Source organism: Dermacentor andersoni, chromosome 7 (assembly GCF_023375885.2).
Source record: "Dermacentor andersoni chromosome 7, qqDerAnde1_hic_scaffold, whole genome shotgun sequence".
In the NCBI taxonomy this organism is placed as follows: domain Eukaryota; kingdom Metazoa; phylum Arthropoda; class Arachnida; order Ixodida; family Ixodidae; genus Dermacentor; species Dermacentor andersoni.
The window spans coordinates 14,186,109-14,208,404 of NC_092820.1; the positions used below are offsets into that span (position 1 = coordinate 14,186,109).

Below are 22,296 nucleotides of genomic sequence, written 5' to 3' on the forward strand. Positions count from 1 at the left end.
CACCGTCACTCCAGCGTCGTCAGGCCATCCTCGTCATGATAACGTCGTGTTTGTTTTAGCGTATTCATTTTGCCACGGTGAATCTAGTGTCGGCGTGCCATTTTCGTCATGCCGTCGTGCCCATTCCACCGTTGTCATTTAGTCGTCGCCATAGAGCCATCTTCATGTCATCGATATCATGTCATCGTCGTCATGCACGTCATATGCGTGATCGAGCGCAAACTGAAAATGCGTCCAACAAGGTAGTGTAGTCTGTACATTCAAATGAACGCTAACCATAAACAGCTTTCTTCAGAAACACCAATAAATGCATCGTTTAAACCAATTCTTACAGTGCGTATAATGCGCAAACTTTATTCGTACACTTGTTACCCTGTTTCTGTGTGACACCCTACACATCAAACAATGTTGTCATGAATATCACCTCTTTTTTGAATTTTCTGACAGATGGACAAGTGCTTTGAATTTAACAAGAATACGGGGAGTGCTTGCCTTCCTGTGGCTCCTGCGGATCTTGCGCGAAACCCGTCCTTAGAAGTCTACTGGAAAGTTCAAGAAAATGGTAAGAAAACAACGTCTTTAGTCGCAGTATTCACACGGGTACTTATTTATGCTTTCTGCGGAGACTGCATTTCATTAACCCTGTCGCTCAGCGCAAGACGCACTTGCATGATTTGGAATTTACTCGAATGTGATCGTTCATTCTATCTGTGTCTTACGTTATTACTAATCACAGCCAGGCACTAAGCTGAAGACAGTACAGAATAACAACGACACTCGCTGATGTCACGCGGACTGTCTTCCGTATTGTAGGCCAGTGAATTCGTTGTAATTACCTGTAAATACATTAAACCTGTCTTCTGTCTATAGCATTTTGGTGGAGATTGCGGGCTGTTTGGACGCACTACGAATTTACGCAGCGGGAACTTCTTGGCTGCATCGGCCAGCTGAAGGCGAGACTGCGTCGGGCGCGTCGCCACCCCCACCCACCGTCATTGTGGCACAATTGCGCGTCCCAAGAGTCTTTTCTGGCACGGATAATGCCGACGTTCGAGATGGACTCCAGTTATACGAAGGCGTGGGCGCGAGCAATCACTGCGACCGTGCTCGCTAACATGATATTTTACCTCGTGGGAACAGCGCGCGTCTGGTTTGAGAACCACGATGAGGAACTCACCAGCTGAGACTTGTGCAGGCAAAAGCTCACTTATTTCTTTAGCAAGCTTCTTGGCCGCCGGAGTGCCGCGCAGAAAGATCTTACGAGGTGAGTTGAGACTTGCACTGAGTCCTATATGACATATACCCAGCACTTTCTTCCGGAAGCGAAAATATCCCGGGAGCGAAAACGCTGTGCATATCCTAAAAGAAATCGCGAATGACGCGTTTGCTCTGCCCGTCTACAAGAACTCTTCGACAACACAGGACATCATCGAAGAAGCTAAAGGCCGTTGCACGCCCACCACTTTTCTCGCCTACTTAACACTCCTGCAACCTGCGAGGATCTCCGCCTCCCACCTGTGCGCGCTGCATCCGACTGTATTGTGCGCATCGTCCACCGGGTAACTGAAGCTGCCTCCCCAGACTCGCACCCCAGACGATTCTCACGCAACTATATCTTTCATCCAGACTGTTGTGCGGCAAGAACTGGCTAGCGTGGTTCTCCAGTCACTTTACCCAGTCAACAGACCCGACTACCACTCACCCCTCGTATTCGATCTACCAAGGATTTTGTATACTCGTCCTCGTTATCGAAACCCAGAAGAATGGCGCACTTTTGATAACAGGCCTATCTGCTTCTGCTGTGAACGCTTTGGACCAATTGCCCGCAATGGTCGCAGTTCTTGGAACTCGAAGTCCTAGCCGAGCTTTCGAAGTACCCGGTGCCTTCTTGGTAGTCCCTGCCCGCCGACACACATCGAACAAGACACCGCTCCAAGATCTCTACCCGAACAATCAAACCATTGTACTTCGCCGCGCCCTCGTCTTTCCCGCAGCCTCTGCGTCATCGACCCCCCCCCCCCCATCTCCTTCTTGCTCCCACCGTACTTCGGAAAACTGAATGGCGCAGCTCCGATATGTGAGCCTGCCATGACGACCCGACCCGAAATTCCTCCTCTGCTTACACTGCCTCGCCATTGCAACCTCATCACGATGGACGTGGACGGTATACCTGTAATAGCACTGATTGGCAGAGGAGCACACATATCAATTATGAACTCGAACCTCCGTACGCGCATAAAGAAAGTTTTGTCGTGTTCTTCATGATATAAGTGAAATATGTAAATTTTTACTTGATGAAAGGAGTGCTACGAAGATGCGGACTAAAAGAACAACATGTACGACGGACAAGGCGCTACTTCCGACTAAATTTTTTTTTTTTTTTTAAGAAACAGGACTTTAAATAGATGCAACCAAGAATGGCCCATCGTGACATCACGACCTCCCTGTCTCATTGGAAAAGCTATCTCTTTTTCGGTAAGCGTCACTGAAGGGCAACTAATGCACGTGCCCTCGGCCTTTGCAATGTAAAAAGTTTCTAATATCTCCCGTTCTAGTCTATCTCTAGACCATGCCGGAAACCTGGTGTCACAAAGATACGGACGTCAATTGTGACGTTTACAGCGTTCTGCCAGATGCCCCCCCCCGCCCCCCCCCCCATTGTTATTCACCGCCCAATTGTGCTCACGCGCCCTTTCAATAAAACACCGTCCAGTTTGACCGATATAGACCTGTTGGCGACTTAAGGGTATCTCATATACATTACTTTTGCAAGCAGTGTACTGCGCTGCATGTTTCTTGTAGAGCATGGTTCGGGTTTTGCTTTTGTCATCATAGGGCATCGGCCAGCTTACATGATGCACTGAAGAGAAAATTGATTAAATGATATTGCGCTACATAAAAAACGACACGGACGTGAGAGAAGACGACACACCAAGCGCTTTTGCGCTTGGTGTGTCGTCTTCTCTCACGTCCGTGTCGTTTTTTATGTCGCGCCATATCATTTAAGCAATGGATTACCAACTTGCCCGGAATGCTGCTCTCAAGAAGATTGACACTGTGCCTTTGTGCCACCTTCTTGAAGTTGTGGGACACCCTGTGCCAATAAGGAATCACATGTATTCTCTTCCTATCAAATGGCTTTTTTGTGTTAGTGCCTTCTCTTGCCTGTTTGATCTTTTTCAAGAAGCTTATCGTAAACGCTAGAGATCAAGAGTGAAGGGAAACCGGCTAGGCGTAGCCTTTAAACTTGGTTATTGAAACTTATTTCTATTTTGTGGTTGCAAGATTTGTTTAGCGCTTCTTTTAGACAAGTCATTGCAACTCCTCATTTTACTAGCTTGGAGTGCGCAGTGTCGTATGAAATTAGCTGCTTGTTCAACCTCGGCCGGTATTCGAAACAGACATGCGTGTTCATCAGAGTGAGACTGAGGTCCAGAAAGCAAATGCTGTTATCACAAGGCCTTTCGCGCGTGAAATTTAGAGCCTCCGATGCATTTCTAAATGTGTTAATTATCGATTCTACAGTGTCATCTAGCCTAGACCGTGGAACATCGTTAACAACCACCAGGTACTGAATGACGTACCTCATTATAGAAGGAGCACTTGACTGATGCAGAATGCTGTTTACACACTTGTCAAAGGCGCTGAGAAAGATGTCTGAAAAAATGGGAGCAAGAGACGATCCAACGCAAATGCCCTTGCGTTGTACATAGTGTTGTTTTTTGAAACTAACGACAGTGGAATGAAAATAAAAGCTTAACAGCTCTAAAGACTGGCCACTATTCACTCCGGTTGCACAACTGAACCTAACTCCACCAAAGTCTTCTATTTTGTTCCTAATGGCACTGAGCACTCCGTCATGAGGAATCGCATAACACAGGTCTTCAACGTCCAGTAAAAACGCGTACACATTGCTCCAAGTTCCTTCTAAAGTCAGCACGACTTCTCTAGAGCTCCGCACAAGGAAAGGGTCATCTAGGGGTAACTGGCATAAATGGCGCTTCAGGTGGTGCCCTACTTTCACCGGCCATGTTTTCTTCTCAGAGACAATAGCCCTAAAGGGGCAATCAGGTTTGTGGGTCTTGCCGGAGAAAAATACTTCCAAGACGTCTACCTCAGCCCTGTTCGTCGCCTTCCAAAGAGCATCCAGGTTGAAGTTATCAAGCAGCTTGATCGCATTGGCTTTTTGCTTTGTGTGGTTGAAATCTACGGCCTTAAAATTTTTCTCAATCGCGCTGATGGCCCTCTCTCCATAAGCGCCCTTGGAAAGGATGACGAAGCCATCCTTCTTGTCCGCCTGTACCGCGACGAGGTCATTTTGCCTTAGGAAGCCCGTTAACTTCTTGAAGGGGGGGTTAGGGGTGGATTTCGAACGCATGGTCCGAAGAAGGGTATCCACCGCGTCACTGGTAGCTCGATCCCGCTCTGCCTCGCCAGCGCAGTTTCCTATTTGCCGGGCCGTAGCGAGCAGCCGGTGCTTCTTGGACGGTGGCTCAAAGCTGTATTTCTTTAATTTTTGAAGTAGACTCCTAACGTCGTCTGGGAGCACATCACCGACTAGTATCACTTTAGTTGGCTGAATGTTTCGCCGAATTCGCTTTGTAAGACCTATTCTTAACCTTTGCCAAAGGAATTCAGTCACTTGTTTGGCAATCCTTTTGGTCTGGGCGAACTCTCGGCCGCCTACAACCTGATCCTTGCTTTCGTTGCACAGGACCCAAAGCCAGTCGTTGTACCTACGTACCTGCCGCCCTTTCTCAGACTTCATTATCCTGTACATCCATGAATACTTTGTTTAGCGCAAACCGACAGAGACAAGAAAGACGACAGGACAAGGCGCTCGTCTTTCTTGTCTCTGTCGGTTTGCGCTAAACAAAGTATTCATGCATTTGCACCAACTAGCCCGCCAACGCATTGTGCTGAACAATCCTGTACATCCTTTTGACGTGTTCCCATGAAGGTTCCAGGCCACCCAGGAAGACTTGAACTTCGGGAGCAACTATTCCCTGTTTGAGGTAGTGTGTCACTATCCGAGACTGACAGGAGTTGATTGCGATGAGGTTGATGCACCCTCGCAGGGGCGTCTGCGTCAGCAGGCGTTTGCTGCGTTGCGACACCACGTACCCGAGCACATGAGGGTTGGACCCTGTGTGAAGTGATTTTTTAAGGAGAAATGGAAGAGATAAGTGCAGTGCCGTAACTGTCTCTCACAGGAGGACACCTCAACAGCACTGCACGGGGAAAGGGGTGTGGGGAGAAAAAGATGGAGATAGTGACCGGAAGTAAAAAGGAGAGAGACCGGAATAGCAAAAAAGAAAAGACAACAATGTAGCTAAGCGTTTGCGGGGCCTACAGCCGCACTCTGAGGTGTGTTGCTTCACAGAATTCCATCAATGCCGAAAATGCACGCTTGCTGAAACTGGGAGCATTGGGGAAGAGTAGGCCCTGCAGGGTGGTGGATGGCAAGTCACATCGGCGGTAGGAGGCGTACAGATCCTCCCTCTCGGTCCCGAAGACCGGGCAGTGAAGCAAAAGGTGTTCCAGCGTCTCCACGTCGTCGCAGTTACCACACACGGGGCTGCCAGTTCCTGTGAGCCTGTGTGTGCGCGCCGCTGTTTTGTAGCAGCCGATGTGCAGGCGGAGAAGGAAGGCGCAGTCAGCCCGAGAGAGGTCCGCACGCGGAAGCAGGCGCGGGGGCGTTCCCGCCGCGAAGCGCCGATCGCGGTGTTGCGCAGTGAGGCTACGCAGAACCGCTGTCTTGGCCGCGTCAAAGCTCGTCACCAAGTGGGTGAGGGGAAAGCGCTCACCGTGCGCCGCCTTGGCGAGGGAGTCAGCCTCCTCGTTGCCTGGCAATCCGATGTGTGCGGGTATCCATTGAAGCGCCAGGTCGCAGCCTTGATTCACGATGTGTCGCAGCTTGCAGCCAACTCGAACGAGGGGCACTCCGCCGTAGTCTCTGGCCAGCATGCAAAGCACCGCACGAGAGTCAGTGAGAATGGCCGCTGACACAATGTTCGGATGTTCCAAAAGGAGGTCGGCAGCGAGATCGATGGCGGCGAGTTCGGCCACTGTCGCTGACGCGGCAAAGCGCAGTCGGCACTGGCGCGTTTCCGAGATGTCCGGTGCCGTGCAAGCCGCAGCACCAGACCCGTCCGGCGTCACCGAGCCATCGGTGTAGACGAGAAGTCGTCCTGCCAGTCGCTCGTGCAGTAGGGAGGCGGTCTCCTGTCTCATGGCGCACACCGCAGTTCGGCGCTTTGATGCGACGCCAGGCACCGCGATGTTCACGTCGAGCAGGCTGGAGTAGTACGGTAGGGAGACGAACTGTGGCGACGACCCGATGAGCTTTGAGAACTCGGTGGCGCACTTGCCCATTCCCGAGTTCGGCAGGGAGTGGAGTCTGCAGACGAGCCGCTGGCCCTGTGGTGAGCGCTGCAGGCGCTTAATGTGGTGGAGCGCCTGCTTTCGTACACGAAGCGATGGCGGCCAGTTGCCCACTTCCGCGAGTATCGCCCCTACTTGGGAGGAGCGAGGGAGGCCGTATAGTTCTCGCACCGCACTACGGTGCGCCATAGCAATGACATTCCAATTCGCCGCTCGAACGCAGGTCGTGGGGAGGGCGTAGAGAGCCCTCGATGTGGCCACAGAGTTGTACACGCGCAGTGCGAGCTGCGGCCTGCATCCGTGTCCACGCGCGAGAAGAGAGCGCGCGGCGCTGGCGACTTTCCTTCATTGCTTGCAGATGTGGGACATGGCCGCATTGAAGTAGACGCGGCAGTCGATCTGCAGGCCGAGGTAACGGAAGCTCTAGCGCCACGGGAGAGGGCAACGGCGCAGAGTCAGCGGTGGCGCTTCGGAACGTGCCCGCGTTCCTCGCGGGTGTACCAGTAGTGCCTCTGTTTTGGTCACCGACAGCTGGAGGCCGATGCTTCCCATGTACTGGTCCACCGCGTCTGGACCAGTACATGGACCGTCCACCATTGCAGTCTGGACAGATGCACGCACCTGATAGCCGACTTGAGTAGGGCCAGTCGCAAAGAGGGCGATGTCGTCAGCGTAGATTGCCAACCGCACGTCGTGCGACATCGCTTTTGGGATGTAGTCCGGAACTCGCGCGAGGGCAAGATTAAACAAAAAGGGGCTCAAAACACCGCCCTGCAGAACACCAGAAAACACACTGCGCGGCCGGCTGAGCGCACCTCCAACCCGCACCCGAAGCTTGCGATCAGACAAGAAGGCTCGCACGTAGTCGAGTAGCCGGTCGGTGATGCCGAGCTCGTGCAGCGCACTGACGATCGTAGAATGCGGCAGGCCCCACGTGTAGCCGTGCGCGGCTTAGCCGTGTCCGGGGAAAGGGGGATCCTGGGGGTTGAGCCGATGCCGGGTGTTCGGACCTTTATGGCCCCCCGGCGGAGGCAACACACCTCTTTGGCCTCTGTTTCACGTAGACGGCACCCCCGGACTGACCCACCCGGGGGAAATCGGTAGTTGCCTTTTCCTATCCTCCTCTCTAATCTTCGTCTTTCTCTTGCTTTCGGTCTTTCCTGTCTCCTCCTAGCTTCCTTTTTATTTCCACTTTTCCCAGGCAGCAAGGGATAACCTTGTGTGGTATAGCCAACCTTGGTTATAACAGATTTGGTTATAGTAGTGTCGTACAACTGGCGCGTGCAGGCCATGTCTTTTCACTGTCCTGCAGCGTCCCCTTGTTGGGCTCCATGGTGGGTGGCTGGCGGTGCTGCCGAATTTCCGCATATATGTATGGCAAGTTCTCTTCCACCCCTTCCTGATCGCCCTCATAAACGAGGGTGCACCGAAGAAGTATTTAGGTTCTATGGTCGTCATAATGAAAACTTTCTCAAATTTCATGTCATCCACTCGAAGAAAACCGCAAAGTCTGCGAGAATGATCTCTCCATGATCTCTCCTATTCTTGGCCAAGGCTTTAAAGTAACCAAACTTGCAAGTGGAGATCTCCTTTTGGAACTCCGAGATAAAAATCAGTTTGAGAAGCTGCCGAATCTTGTCTCTTTTGGGGACGTTCCAGTGAATGTGACACCGCATCGCACCATGAACACCAGCCGTGGTGTGGTATCAGATAGTGACCTGATTGATCTTACAGAGGCTGAACTACTTGAAGGCTGGAGTGACCAGAATGTTATCAGTGTAAAACGAATCAAAATGAGGCGCGATGGTAAAGAAATTCAGACTAAGCATCTTATTCCAACATTTGGTTCAAGTGTCCTGCCCGAAACAATCGAGGCAGGCCATGTGAAGTTCAGGGTGAGGCCGTGTATCCCAAATCCCCTCCGATGTTTTAAGTGTCAAAGGTTTGGCCACAGTTCCCAGAACTGCCGCTGCCGACTAACCTGTGCCAAATGTAGCGACCATGAACATCCATCCGAGTCATGCCAGAACACTCCACACTGTGTAAATTGTAAAGGGGAGCACCCCGCGTACTCGCGGTCCTGCCCACATTGGAAAAAAGAAAAGGAAATAGTGGCACTCAAAACCAAAGAGAACATTTCGTTTAAGGAGGCACGCAGGCGCGTATCCTTCTTACCGAAGAATAGTTTTGCCGAAGTGGCGCGTCAGGGGGCAGCGCCACAACGGCCTCCGGCGGCTCTCCGGCCCACACCTAGTGAGCCGGCAGTGACGTCACCTGCCCCCTCGGCGGTTGCGGCTAGCGCTGCTCCGTCATCCGAGAAGGGGCTGTCGACCTCCGGGCTGGTGGCCTCAAGGGCCTCATCCTTTGAGAAGAGGCTTTCTCAACAAACAAATCGTTCACAAGAGCGGGTGTCCAGCCCTTCGCAGGAGGCGATGGACACGACACCAAGTCAAAGGGCGCCACTAGCGCCTAAGGAGCGGCGAGAATCGCTCGACCGCTCAAAAAAAGAGAAACATCGCATTACAGGACCGGAAAAGGGTCCTGTAACCTAATTTCTCTTTCTAGACACACAGCACTAACCTCGTTCCCGTTATGGATACCCAAATAATACAATGGAACGTGAGAGGACTTCTTCACAATCTTGATGATGTTAAAGAACTCCTTCGCAAATTCACTCCAAAGGTGCTGTGTGTCCAAGAGACACACCTAAAAGTAACACAGACCAACTTTCTAAGGCAATATGCCACTTTCCGCAAAGACCGCGAAGATGCACTCACCTCCTCATGGGGTGTAGCCGTAATAGTCGATAAGGGCGTTGCATGTCAGCAAATCAAACTCCGAACTCTCCTTGAGGCAGTTGCAGTCCGAGCTGTGCTGTTTGGTAAGTTAATCACAGTTTGTTCGATATACGTCTCCCCCTCCTATAAATTTTCTAAAGCAGAGTTTCAAAGTTTTATCGACGAACTTCCTCCACCATACATAGGCGTTGGTGATTTAAACGCGCATAGCCCCCTGTGGGGCGACTCGCGTTCTGATGCGCGTGGGCGCCTGATAGAAAACTTTCGGTTTTCTTCAGGTGCATGTTTATTGAACAAAAAAGAACCAACGTATTACAATGTTACACATAACACATACTCGGCCATAGACTTGAGCATCGTTTCGAGTTCACTATTTACTTACCTGGAGTGGTCTGTTCGCAAGAACCCCTATGGGAGTGACCGCTTCCCAATTACATTAAACCTAACCAAACCAGATGCATGCTCGCCGCATTTCCCTCGATGGAACCTCGAATCAGCAAACTGGGAACTGTTCCGAGAAATCACGTGTTTTGGATGGGACGACATTTCTGATTTTAATATAGACGATGCTGTGGCATACCTAACTGGTTTTATTATTGACGCTGCAACAAAATGCATTAAACAATTTAATGGACTGGCAGAGAAGCGTCGCATGCCATGGTGGAATGACGAATGTCGAAATGCACGCAAAAATCAAAACAAAGCTTGAGGATTGCTTCGCAATTCTCCAACAGCTGAAAATATTATTCATTTTAAACAGGTCAAATCACAAGGCAGGAGAATACGTCGACGTGCGAAGAGAGAGAGGTAGGAGCGGTACATATCTAGAATAAATACTTACAAAGACGAGGCAAAAGTGTGGAATAGGGTGAGTAAACTAAAAGGCCGAGAGACGAACCCCCTGCCCTTAATAAGTACCCATGGAGATGGCCTGGAAGACCAGGCAGACTGTCTGGGGCAACACTTTGAGTATATCTCCAGTGCATCGCATTACTCACAGTCATTCCTGAAGTTCAAAGAACGCGCAGAGCGACAGCGCCTTGATTGGAAATGCGCCCAAAATGAAGATTACAACCGCCCGTTCAGTTTAGCTGAGCTCAAAACTTCTCTTGCTAGTTGCAACAGCTCAGCACCAGGTGGTGATCGTATCATTTATGAAATGATCAAATACCTGCTTCCTGAAACACAGAAAACACTCCTCTCACTTTTTAATGTCATGTGGGCCGCTGGGTATATTCTATCTTCTTGGAAAGAAGCTGTAATAATACCCATACTCAAACAGGGTAAGGACCCGTCCTTACCTAGCAGTTACAGGCCTATCGCTTTGACAAGCTGTTTCTGCAAGCTTTTTGAACAGATGTTAAACCGGCTCCTAAACTATATCCTTGAGAGCAATACACTACTAGATCCTTACCAGTGTGGTTACAGAGAAGGCAGGTCGACCGCAGACCACCTTGTCCGCATTGAGGCAAATATAAGGGATGCCTTCATACACAAACAGTTTTTTCTCTCCGTATTTCTTGATTTGGAAAAAGCATACGGCACCACATGGCGCTTCGGTATTATTCGAGACCTATCCGCTATGGGTATCCACGGGAGTATGTTAAGCATCATTGAAGGTTACCTTTCTCACCACACATCTCGTGTTAGGGTGGGCCATGCCTTGTCAAGGTCTTTCACCCAGGAAACTGGTATTCCACAAGGTGGTGTGCTAAGCTGCACACTCTTTATTGTGAAAATGAATTCTTTGGGCATGGCTATCCCACGAACGATCTCATACTCTGTATATGTAGATGGCGTTCAGCTTGGTTTTAAATCATGCAACTTAACTATCTGCGAACGACATGTCCAGCATGCCTTAAATAAAGTGGCAAAATGGGCTGACGAAAATGGTTTCAGGTTGAGCCCACAGAAAACTACCTGCGTTCTTTTCACGAATAAGAGAGGAATAGTACCACGTCCTGCTATTGAGCTCTCTGGTAGCAGATTACCTGTAAGCGCTGAGCACAAGTTTCTCGGCATCATACTGGATTCGAAACTGACAGTCATCCCGCATATTAAATACTTGAAAGCTAAATGCCTCAATACCATGAACTTATTGAAGCTTCTATCAAGTACAACATGGGGCAGGGACAGGAAATGTCTTTTGAACTTGTATAGGTGTCTTATCGGCTCACGTCTTGACTATGGCGCTATAATATATTAGTCCGCTACACCAAGTGCTTTAAAGATGTTGGATCCTGTCCATCATTTAGGAATCCGCCTCGCGACTGGAGTCTTCAGGACAAGCCCCGTACAAAGCCCTTATGCAGAAGCAAATGTATGGTCACTCTATTTTCAGAGATCATATAGCGCTTTTACATATTTCCTCAAAGTAAATTCTAACCGCGCACACCCCTCTTATTCAAGCATAAACGATATGACCGATACCATACTCTTCAATAACCGACCTGCAGCGAGAAGACCGTTCTCTGTGCGCGAGGAACCCTCAGTGAGGAAATGGGTGTTCCGGTGCTTGAACATTGTCTTATGGCTCCAGCGAAACTGTTAGCGCCATGGCAGTGGCAGCTGACAGAGTGTGACACATCCTTTGTAGAGGTCACTAAACATGCGCCAGAGACACATATCAAAATGCATTTCTTGGAGCTCCAGTACAAGTACTCGTGTGCAGAGTTCTATACAGACGCTTCTAAGTCGCATGCCGGGGTGTCCTACGCAGCCATTGGTCCATCCTTCTCGGAATCCGGTGTGCTGCACCCTGAAACAAGCATATTTACGGCTGAGGCCCATGCACTGTTGTCGGCTGTGAAACATATCAGAAAATCAAATCTTCAAAAATCAATTATATTTACAGACTCCTTAAGCGTCGTAAAAGCCTTGAAGTCACTCTGTAAACACAAAAACCCTGTACTTACTGAGCTCTATTCCATTCTCTGTAGAACGTATATGTCTAACCAGCATGTCATTATATGCTGGGTACCTGGCCATAGAGGCATAGAGGGGAATGTACTAGCTGACGAAATGGCTACATCAATCACCTCGCAAGCTATTATTCCTACGGCTGCTGTCCCTGTCACAGATCTGAAGCCTCTCTTACGGAAGAATCTGCGAAGCCACTGGCAACGCTTGTGGGACATGGAAGCTACGAATAAGCTTCACTTGATTAAGCCAAAGTTAGGTTTCTGGCCCCCGAAAACGAAAACACGACGAATTGATGTCCTGTTCTGTGGACTCAGGATAGGACACACCTATGACACCCACAATTTTTTACTGACTGGAAATGAACCTCCAACGTGTAGTACATGTGGTGAGAGGCTGACCGTTCTCCACGTCCTCGTGGAGTGTCGGGAAGCCGAAGCTGAGAGAAAGAGACATTTTCCCCTTGTATATCGCCAGCACACCCCTCTCCATCCAGCAATGTTTCTCGGTGAAGAACCGTTCTTTGACACCAAATCAGTTCTAAATTTCTTGAACGATCTCAACTTGCAAGTTTTTAGCCCCAGATATTCATAGCACGTCCTCTTTCTAGAGGATGCCGCTGTGATGATAGTCTAGCATAGCACATGCCTACAGGCCCTTGCATCCCAAGGACTCTGTAAGGCAGTAGTGCTTATTGGAAAAAGTATATTTGTGAGATATATCACTAAATCATCATTACTTCACAATGTGTATTTCGTGTCCATTGTACAGCCCATTAACCATCGGCATGATTTTATCTTGTATAGGTTTTATGCATTTTAGACCAACTGTTTTTAGGCCCCTTTGCAGCCACCATAACATCCGCCCTTCGTTATTCATACCTCCATTGCGAACGCACTACCACCGGCCTGGCGCTCTTTGGCCACATTTGGCCCTTGCGCCAGAAAACACCGCATTCATCAGGTTGATGCACGTGGCGATGGGACACGGTTGAACTTGTGAAGACAGGAAAGAGCCCAATGTAGAAGAAATCTGGAGCAGCAGAAGCTTGATGTGGGCGAGTTGGTTTTGCACACTTGATGAAAAGAGAGCTACGAAGACGCGGACTAGAAGAACAACATGTACGACGGACAAGGCGCTACTTCCGACTAAATGTTTTTTTTTTTTTTTTGAAGAAACAGGACTTGAAATAGATGCAACCAAGAATGGCCCGTCATGACATCACGACCTCCCTGTCTCATGAGAAAAGCTATCTCTTTTTCGGTAAGCGTCACTGAAGGGCGACTAATGCACGTGCCCTCGGCCTTTGCAATGTAAAAAGCTTCTAATATCTCCCGTTCTAGTCTATCTCTAGACCATGCCAGAAACCTGGTGTCGCGAAGATACGCAAGATACGTAAGATACATAAGCACATTCTAATATTGATTAATGCGCCCGCCGGTGAATTGCATTTCCAGCTAAAATACCATTATATATCTCGTTACACGCTAGCGAACGTGAAAAGCTTTTAGGCATGCGTTCTCCTTGCATACTGAAAAAATTTTGCGGCAAAAAACAACACAACAAGAAAGACGACGACACCACGGGACCAGCAGGTAACTAGCCCAGCAGTTAACTCTTCTAAAGTTCTCCTTGCACTTTTCCAGCCGGCACATTGTAACACTTCCAAGTAAAATCGATTCAAGTCCAGCCTGCTTAGTCCCATTTTTCTGCATTATTTTACTATTGGAGATAACAATTATGTTATTATCTATTATGTTATTATCTTAAATGATATTGCGCGACAAAAAACGACACGGACGTGAGAGAAGACGACACACCTTGCGCTTGGTGTGTCGTCTTCTCTCACGTCCGTGTCGTCTTTTTGTCGCGCAATATTATTTAAGTAATGGATTACCAACTTGCCCGGAATGCTGCTCTCCTCATGTTATTATCTATTTCACGAACGATATATCACACCACCCACACGCATATCGCTACGAACTGAGCACCGATTACAAGTCTTACGCCCACGCTCCCACACAACTACTTTTTCCTCGTCTTTTTTCCCCGCACAGTACCAGATTGGAACGCCCTTCCCCACCACGTCGCTGCAATCACTTGCCCGACACCGTTTTTCGAAAATGTGTCTTTATTGGCTAATCAATAACCTGCTTTTTCACTCGTTATTCTTTCTGTTTGTATGCACTTGCGAAAATTTAGCTTTCTTGCACAAATTTTTCTGTATACCTGTGTTTATGTTTAGCAAAACTTGAACCAGGTGAATGCAGGAGCGAACGTTTCGACAAGTGGACTTGTCTTCGTCAAGGCGACGTATGCTTTCCTCGCCACAGTATATATAGATGGGGTTCTTCTAAAGGGGAGAAGGTGTGAGGCGGGAGGATGCGGAAACGAGGGAAAATGTGTTAGCGTGTCGAATTGAGAGTAAAGGAACGCTGTGTACAAGGTCAAAGCCAGGGCACCCCCCCCCCCACCCCGGTCTGTCAACGCACGCGCGTTAGCCGGCGTGTCAAGGGCGTCTGACACGACGGCTGACAAAAAAAAAGAAGGAAAGGAAAGGAAAGGGAAAAAAAAGGGGGGGGATACGCCAAGAAATGAAACTAAGTGTTGTTGCCTATAGCTTGAAGTTTACCTTAGCGAATAGATTCTAAAGCTCCGTTTGAAGCGTTTATGCCTATTGGTTGCAATGTCTTGAACTTATGGATAAGGTATGATTCTCTGTATTTTCTTTCTCGTTCAGAACGGAAATTTGACTGTAAGATGTAGAGTTTAACTTCATCAAAGTTATGACCTGGTTGGTTGAAATGCTCGGCAACGGCGTTGGGAAGCTTTTTAGCTGTGTCCGCGTGATGTCCGTTTAATCTGACGTTCATTGATTGTTCTGTTTCACCGATATATTGTTTCTTACAGAAGGAACATTCAAGCACATAAATCACATTCAAACTTGTACAAGTGAAGCTAGATTTGACTTCATGTGTATATATAACTATTTGCGGTGCTTTTAATTTTAATGCCACTTTGAAGGTGCCTGCAGGTTTTGCACCTAGGGCGACAACATGCTTTTATTACAAGGGAATGCTTTTGGCTGACTTTCGCGTGCACTAACATGCCTTTAAAGTTCTTGTTTCGGCGATAGGTAACCCTGGGTACATCCGGGAATGCTTTTCGCAGACGCTCGTTACTTGATAATATTGGGTGGTATTTTCTTAGGATGTTGTTTATGTTTGGGAGTGCATTAGAATATCTTGTTATAAAGGCCGGCGGTCTGTCAGATTCTAATGTGGGCTGTCTCTTCGCCAATTCCGACTGGCTCTCCAATCTTGACGCGGCATCATAAGCTCTATCGAGAGCAACTTGGGGATAGTTTCTTTCTGCTAGCGTTGATTTAAGGTCATTTAGGTGGTGGATATAATCGTGGTCTTCGCTGCAGGTTATTCTTATACGTTTCGCTTGTCCGACAAAAATTCCTTGCTTGCAATGTCTGTCTAATTGGAGACAGTCACTACAAGTACATGCACGAACACTTCCCACCGGGCCAACACTCACCACGCATTAGCTTTAAGAGCGGTGCCACAACACACACCATCCGAGACCTCATTGCTGCAGCACCACAGAACATCACACATTTCTTCATTCACTGCAGGACTAATGACCTTAACCACGACACCGGTGACAACACAGTTGAGGCCATGAAAACGCTCATAAACGATTTGCACACCAACAGACCAAATGCAGAAATCACCTTGACAACAGTACTTCCCAGGATCGCAAACAAACACAGGCCACTTATTCAACAATCAGTGACACTTCTAGCTCGCGCCCTAGGGACACGTAAGCTCAATGATTTTCTTCTTGACATTGGAAACCAACACGAAAACGTCGATGTCATCCACCACGCTGAAATACACCAGGACCCCCACATTCTGCTCGTCCGGGACGGACTTCACCCCAAGTTTTTGGCGTCAAGGTAATGACTAACAACATCAAGTACAGGCTCAGGAACTCTTTTAAATCGACGCTACCTACAACACCAATAAATCCTGCCTCCCAGTGAGCTTCAACACAGGAACACTCGCCTGAACTTTTCAACACCAGCTCGCACGCACGTTCCACCAAAGCTAGAACCCAAGAAGCATCTACACAGACGGTGGACGCGGAACCAACACCACCTTTACAACATCTGCGCATATGGAAGCCCACAACCACCTGCGAAGCCTTCACGCAAACAGCTACATACACTAACAAGAAAACCGATACGCAGACAGACATCGGTGCAGGCCTCGACAAGAAAACTAAGTGTAAAAAGACACCACCGGAAGATTTTTCGCCCCGGAGGTCTGCCCGAACCAAACAGAAATGACTACCACGCACTGGGGATAGCACACGCAACAACATATCTCGCCCTTTCCTCGAATCCCGCAAACTTGTCGCCAAACAAACAAATTACAGATCTCACCTAAAAACATACACTAGCTGCATTAAACCGAGGAAAATCCCAAAAGGTCTCAGAATTAAGGTTAGATGCGTCCTCGGTTCTTTACCCTCCAGGCTATTATTAAAGTGGAATGCTGTCCCAGAAAATGCATCGCTCTCCCTTATTGACATTCTCGAAGAACACTGCAAAGAACAACTTATGATAATCTCTGATCAACTCGACAGCACAAAGTTAACTGAACCGGAAAGAAGAGAACTTAAACAATTCGTCCAAACTAAGGAGGGAAAATTACTAGGTAAATACCAGCGCAAATATATTAGATCTGCAGACCCACCCAAGGAAACTAATGTAACCCCTGCAGCACGTAGCTCCACCGGCAGTCCTACAGGCGAGCATCCAGAGCACTGCAGCAATGTGGTAGACATATCCCAGAGTCTAAGTCCCGAAGAAGTTGATCTCCTGAAACGTGCTCTAACGTTTTGTCCGACGAACAACGCAGTAAACGAATACGAACTCCCCAAAAATATAACAGTTTTCACGACGCATGCGCATCAAGGAGTTCTTTTTCGGTAGACCAGATGTAGGAAAAGAAGATAAAGACTCTCTTATACCACCTAGTACGTGGGCACCGGAAACCGAAGAGTGCCCAGACCTCGATTTATACTTAAAACTGATATCAAAGGAAATTCTAGACTCAACGCGGCATTGCCGGAAACGCAAACATTTGACCCCCACCTCAACACCAAATCCTTAAATAACTTGCGAAAAGGAATGATATTGTTACGTAGGAAGACGCAGACGAAAAGCTATGTACAAGTATATTTACAAGAAAATACGCTGCGCTTGGCCAAGAGGCAACAGCCCGCGCTAGCTTCTCATCGTCGTCGTCGTCTTCGCTCTGCTCGCCTTTTCGTGATCGCACATATTGTTCCGTAGCACTACCCCCGGCTGCAAAAGCGCCGTCCCGGAGCGACTAAAGATCGGACTCGGAAGCAGTGTAGTAGGCATTGAGAATACTGACATGCACGACATCACTTGATGCCAGAAGAGAGGACGAGGTTGAACCCACAGGAGCAATTTCGTAAGTCACAGGCGTCACCTGGCGCAGCACGCGGTAGGGCCCTGTGTATCGCGAAAGGAGCTTCTCTGAAAGTCCGACGTGACGGGAGGGCGACCACAGGAGCACGAGCGCACCAGGCGAAAACTGTACGTCACGATGGCGGGCGTTGTACTGACACTGCTGAGTGGCTTGTGAGGCCGTCAGTCGAGCACGGGCAAGCTGGCGTGCATGGTCGGCGAGGCCGATGGCGTCGCGCGCATACTCGCTTGTTGAGATCGCAGCAGGAGGAAGTGCCGTGTCTAGGGGCAAGGTAGGTTCGCGACCGTACAGTAGATAAATTGAGAAAATCCGGCGGTTTCGTGCCGGGAAGAATTGTACGCAAATGTTACGTAAGGAAGGGCAATGTCCCAGTCGTGGTGCTCTTTGGAAACGTACTTGGACAGCATATCGGTAAGAGTACGGTTTAACCACTCTGTCAGACCATTGGTTTGAGGATGGTATGAGGTAGTCAGTGTGTGTTGAATGCAGCAGGAACGCACAATGTCAGCGATAACATTCGAGAGGAAGTTTCGACCACGGTCAGTAAGCAGCTGTCGCGGGGCGCCATGAAGCAAGATAATGTCACGCAAGAGAAAGTCCGCGACGTCAGTGGCGCAACTGGTAGGGAGAGCCCGAGTGATAGCCTATCGGGTGGCGTAATCAGTCGCGACGGCTACCCATTTGTTCCCAGAGGATGACGTGGGAAAGGGACCGACCAGGTCTAATCCAACACGAAAGAACGGTTCTACAGGAACGGTGATCGGCTGGAGATGACCGGCAGGTAGCAGCTGAGGTGTTTTCCGACGCTGGCAGGGATCACAGGCAGCAAGATAGCGTCGAACGGAGCGAGCGAGACCAGGCCAATAGAAGCGGCGGCGGACGCGGTCGTACGTGCGGGTTACCCCAAGATGTCCTGCAGTGGGTGCGTCATGCATCTCAAAGAGCACAGTCTGTCGTAGCTGTTTTGGCGCGACAAGAAGATAAGAGCCGTCAGGGAGGAAGTTCCTTCGATACAGAATGCCGCCCTGGAGGACATATCGGCGAACGGATGCGTCGGTAGGTGTAGAGCGCAGACGCTCGATAAGTGCTCGCAGCGATAGGTCTCGGTACTGCTCATCGGCGATGTTAGCGAAGGCAGACACAGAGAAAATGCCGTTGGCGCTACTACTGTGGGCGTCGTCCGGTTCGTCGACCGGGTAGTGAGACAGGCAGTCAGCGTCCTCGTGTAGACGGCCAGATTTATAGGTGGCAGTATACGAATATTCTTGAAGGCGTAAGGCCCAGCGACCAAGTCTTCCTGTAGGATCTTTCAGTGAGCATAACCAGCAAAGCGCGTGATGGTCCGTGACAACGGAAAAGGGTCGGCCATATAAGTATGGGCGGAATTTCGCTACCGCCCAAACTAGGGCCAGACACTCACGCTCAGTGATGGAATAGTTGCGCTCCGCGGGTGAGAGGAGCCTGCTGGCGTAAGCGATAACACGGTCGTGGCCATGCTGGCGTTGTGCCAGTACTGCGCCAATTCCGTGACCGCTGGCATCAGTACGGACTTCGGTAGGCGCAGAAGGATCGAAATGGGCCAGAACGGGAGGCGTTGTGAGAATGTCGATTAGATGTGAGAATGCAGAGGCTTCGTTATCGCCCCAGTGGAAAGGGGCGTCTTTTTTCAAAAGCTAGGTTAGTGGTCGTGCTATGGCGGCGAAATTTCTCACGAAACGGCGGAAGTACGAAGAAAGGCCGATGAAGCTGCGCACATCCTTGACACACTTCGGAACAGGGAAGTGCGCAACAGCATGGATCTTGCCTGAGTCCGGTTGCACTCCGTTCGCGTCAACGAGATGTCCAAGGACAGTAATCTGGCCACCGCCGAATTGACACTTCGATGCGTTGAGTTGCAGACCGGCTCGACGAAAAACGTCCAGGACTGCTGAGAGGCGCTCGAGGTGCATAGCGAACGTTGGGGAGAATATGATAACGTCATCCAAGTAGCACAGGCACGTGGACCATTCGAAACCGTGAAGAAGGGAGTCCATCATGCGTTCAAAAGTGGCAGGGGCGTTACATAGACCGAACGGCATCACTTTGAATTGATAAAGACCGTCGGGTGTTACAAAAGCAGTCTTCTCGCGGTCGAGATCGTCCACGGCAATCTGCCAGTAGCCGGAGCGAAGGTCAATGAGGAGAAATTGCGAGCACCGTGGAGGCAGTCGAGGGCGTCATCAATCCGAGGTAGGGGATACACTTCCTTTTTGGTGACCCTGTTAAGGTGCCGATAGTCCACGCAAAAGCGCCATGAGCCATCCTTCTTTTTGACCAGTACAACAGGTGACGCCCATGGACTATATGATGGTTCAATAATGTTCTTGGCAAGCATTTTGCGAACTTCTGCGTGAATAACTTGACGCTCAGCTGGTGACACTCGATACGGGCGGTGATGAATAGGAGGGGCATCGCCGGTATTAATGCGATGTTTGACAGCTGTAGTTTCGGCCAAAGGACGATCGTTAAAGTCAAAAATATCGTGGTAGGAAAACAGAACGCGGTAGAGTTCACGAGCGTGCTCGGACGGCAAGTCGGGCGCAATCATTTTCTGCAAGTCAGCGATGGTACAATTTGCCGACTGCGATGGTAGAGGAGCATCGGATGAAGTGTCGTCTACTGCAATAGATGCTACTGAGTGATCCGCGAATGAGCAAAGCTGGGCCAGAGACATCCCGCGTGGCAGCACTTGTGTCGTCAAGCCAATGTTGACCACTGGCAGGCAGACGCAATTCGCCGTAATAGATAAAACTGTATGAGGTACTGTGATCCCGTGTGTAAGGAGGACGTCTTGCATAGGAGCCGCGATGTAGTGACCGTCGGGGACTGGTGGGGATGACACGAAGTCAACGTAAGTCAGTGCCGAAGGTGGCAAGCGAACGAAGTCGATGGAACTGAGGCGAGTACGGTGTTGTTCAGCGGGATCCAGAACAGGCAGGTCGAGGCGGAGAGTACTGGCGGAGCAATCGATGAGAGCTCAATGTGCGGAGAGGAAGTCTAAGCCGAGGATGATGTCGTGGGGACAGTGGGCGATGACTGTGAATAGCACGGTAGTGGAGCGATCGGCGAAGGAGACGCGGGCGGCACACATACCAATTACAGGGGCTGTTCCGCCATCGGCGACACGGACAACATGCGTCGTGGCGGGCGTGATTATTTTCCTCAGCCGGTTACGAAGGTCAGCGCTCATTACCGACAAATGCGCCCCAGTGTCTATGAGTGCAGACACAGAAACACCGTCGACTTGCATGTAAAGAAGGTTCAGATGAGTGGGCAACGTCAGTAGAGGATTTGGCGGCGTAGGGAGCAATGCAGCGTCACCTCGAGGCGCTGCATCGTCTAGTTTTCCGGCTGGGAGCGGCGTCGAAGGGAGTCGGCGAATAGGAGCGACGGGGCTGGGGAGAGCGAGATTGTCGTTGTTGGGGCGAAGGCGAACGAGAATAGGGGCGGTTCGGCGCAGGAGAATCGGTGGCGGCATTATCTGAGCGGGCAGCATAGGGACGAGAAAGGCCACCTGGGGGGCGAGAGTAGGCAGTATATGTAGACTGGTTCGAGGAACTCCAGCTACTGCGACAGTGCCGAGAAATGCGCCCAATTCCATGGCAGTGAAAACAAATTGGCTTGTCGTCTGCAGTGCGCCATTCAGAGGGGTTGCGGAAACGTGGTGGGTAAGAAGGTGCCGGACGGGGCGGAATCGAAGAAGCCGGGCCCCGCACCTCCACCAGATATGTTACGTAGAAAGACGCAGACGAAAAGCTATGTACAAGTATATTTACGAGAAAATACGCTGCACTTGGCCAAGAGGCAACAGCCCGCGCTAGCTTCTGGTCGTCGTCGTCATCTTCGCACTGCTCGCCTTTTCGCGATCGCACATATTGTTCCGTAGCAATATTGTCATAAAAGCAGCACACAAAGGCGGCAGTATCGTAATCTGGCCTATAGAAAAGTACAAGAATGAGGCCGCTGAACAACTGAGCAACCACACCCATTACAGAAAACTCGACTCTAACCCAACTTCATATTACAGCAATATTGTGATAAGCACAATAGCGGAGCTCCTGTCCAGGGAACTAATCACGCAATCTGAATATCGCTTCATGATGCCCAAGAACAAAACAGCAGGCCGCTTTTATCTTCTTCCTAAAATACATAAAGTTCCGGTCAAAGAAATATTTACAGCGGAAATCCCAGGTTGGCCTATTGTGTCTAATAACAACATACCTACTGAGTCACTATCTAAATTCTTAAATCACCACCTGTCACACATACCCACCACCCTCCCATCTTTTGTTAAAGACACGCCGCACTTCCTTCGAATTATCGACGGCATCATCGCCAACCAAATCCTTTCCCACCGCGCTATTGTAGTCACTTTGGAGGTTTCTGCCCTTTACACCAACATTCCCATGAGTGAAGGAATTGAAGCCGTTTCTAGATCTCTCGCAATCCAGCCCCTAGCGCACGCTCCTGAAGTTTACTTAGCGCTCCTTAGGTTAGTTCTCACGCTCAACTATTTCGAATTCGATTCTATACACTACCTGCAAATTTTCGGCACTAGCATGGGTACGTGATTCGCTCCCACGTATGCGAACATTTTCATGGGACAGCTTGAAGCAGACCTG

The 22,296-nt window shown here is 49.6% G+C and overlaps 1 protein-coding gene across 2 annotated transcripts in view; it reads left to right on the forward strand.

Moving 5' to 3' along the window:
* The window catches only part of LOC129386005 (chymotrypsinogen B-like), a 717,527-nt gene that overhangs the window by 584,640 nt on the left and 110,591 nt on the right, over window positions 1-22,296 (forward strand). For both annotated transcript variants that reach the window (XM_055073201.2, XM_055073200.2), the window contains exon 8: window positions 448-562. In XM_055073201.2, the coding sequence (XP_054929176.1) occupies window positions 448-562 (115 nt within the window). The remainder of the gene's footprint in view (window positions 1-447; window positions 563-22,296) is intronic.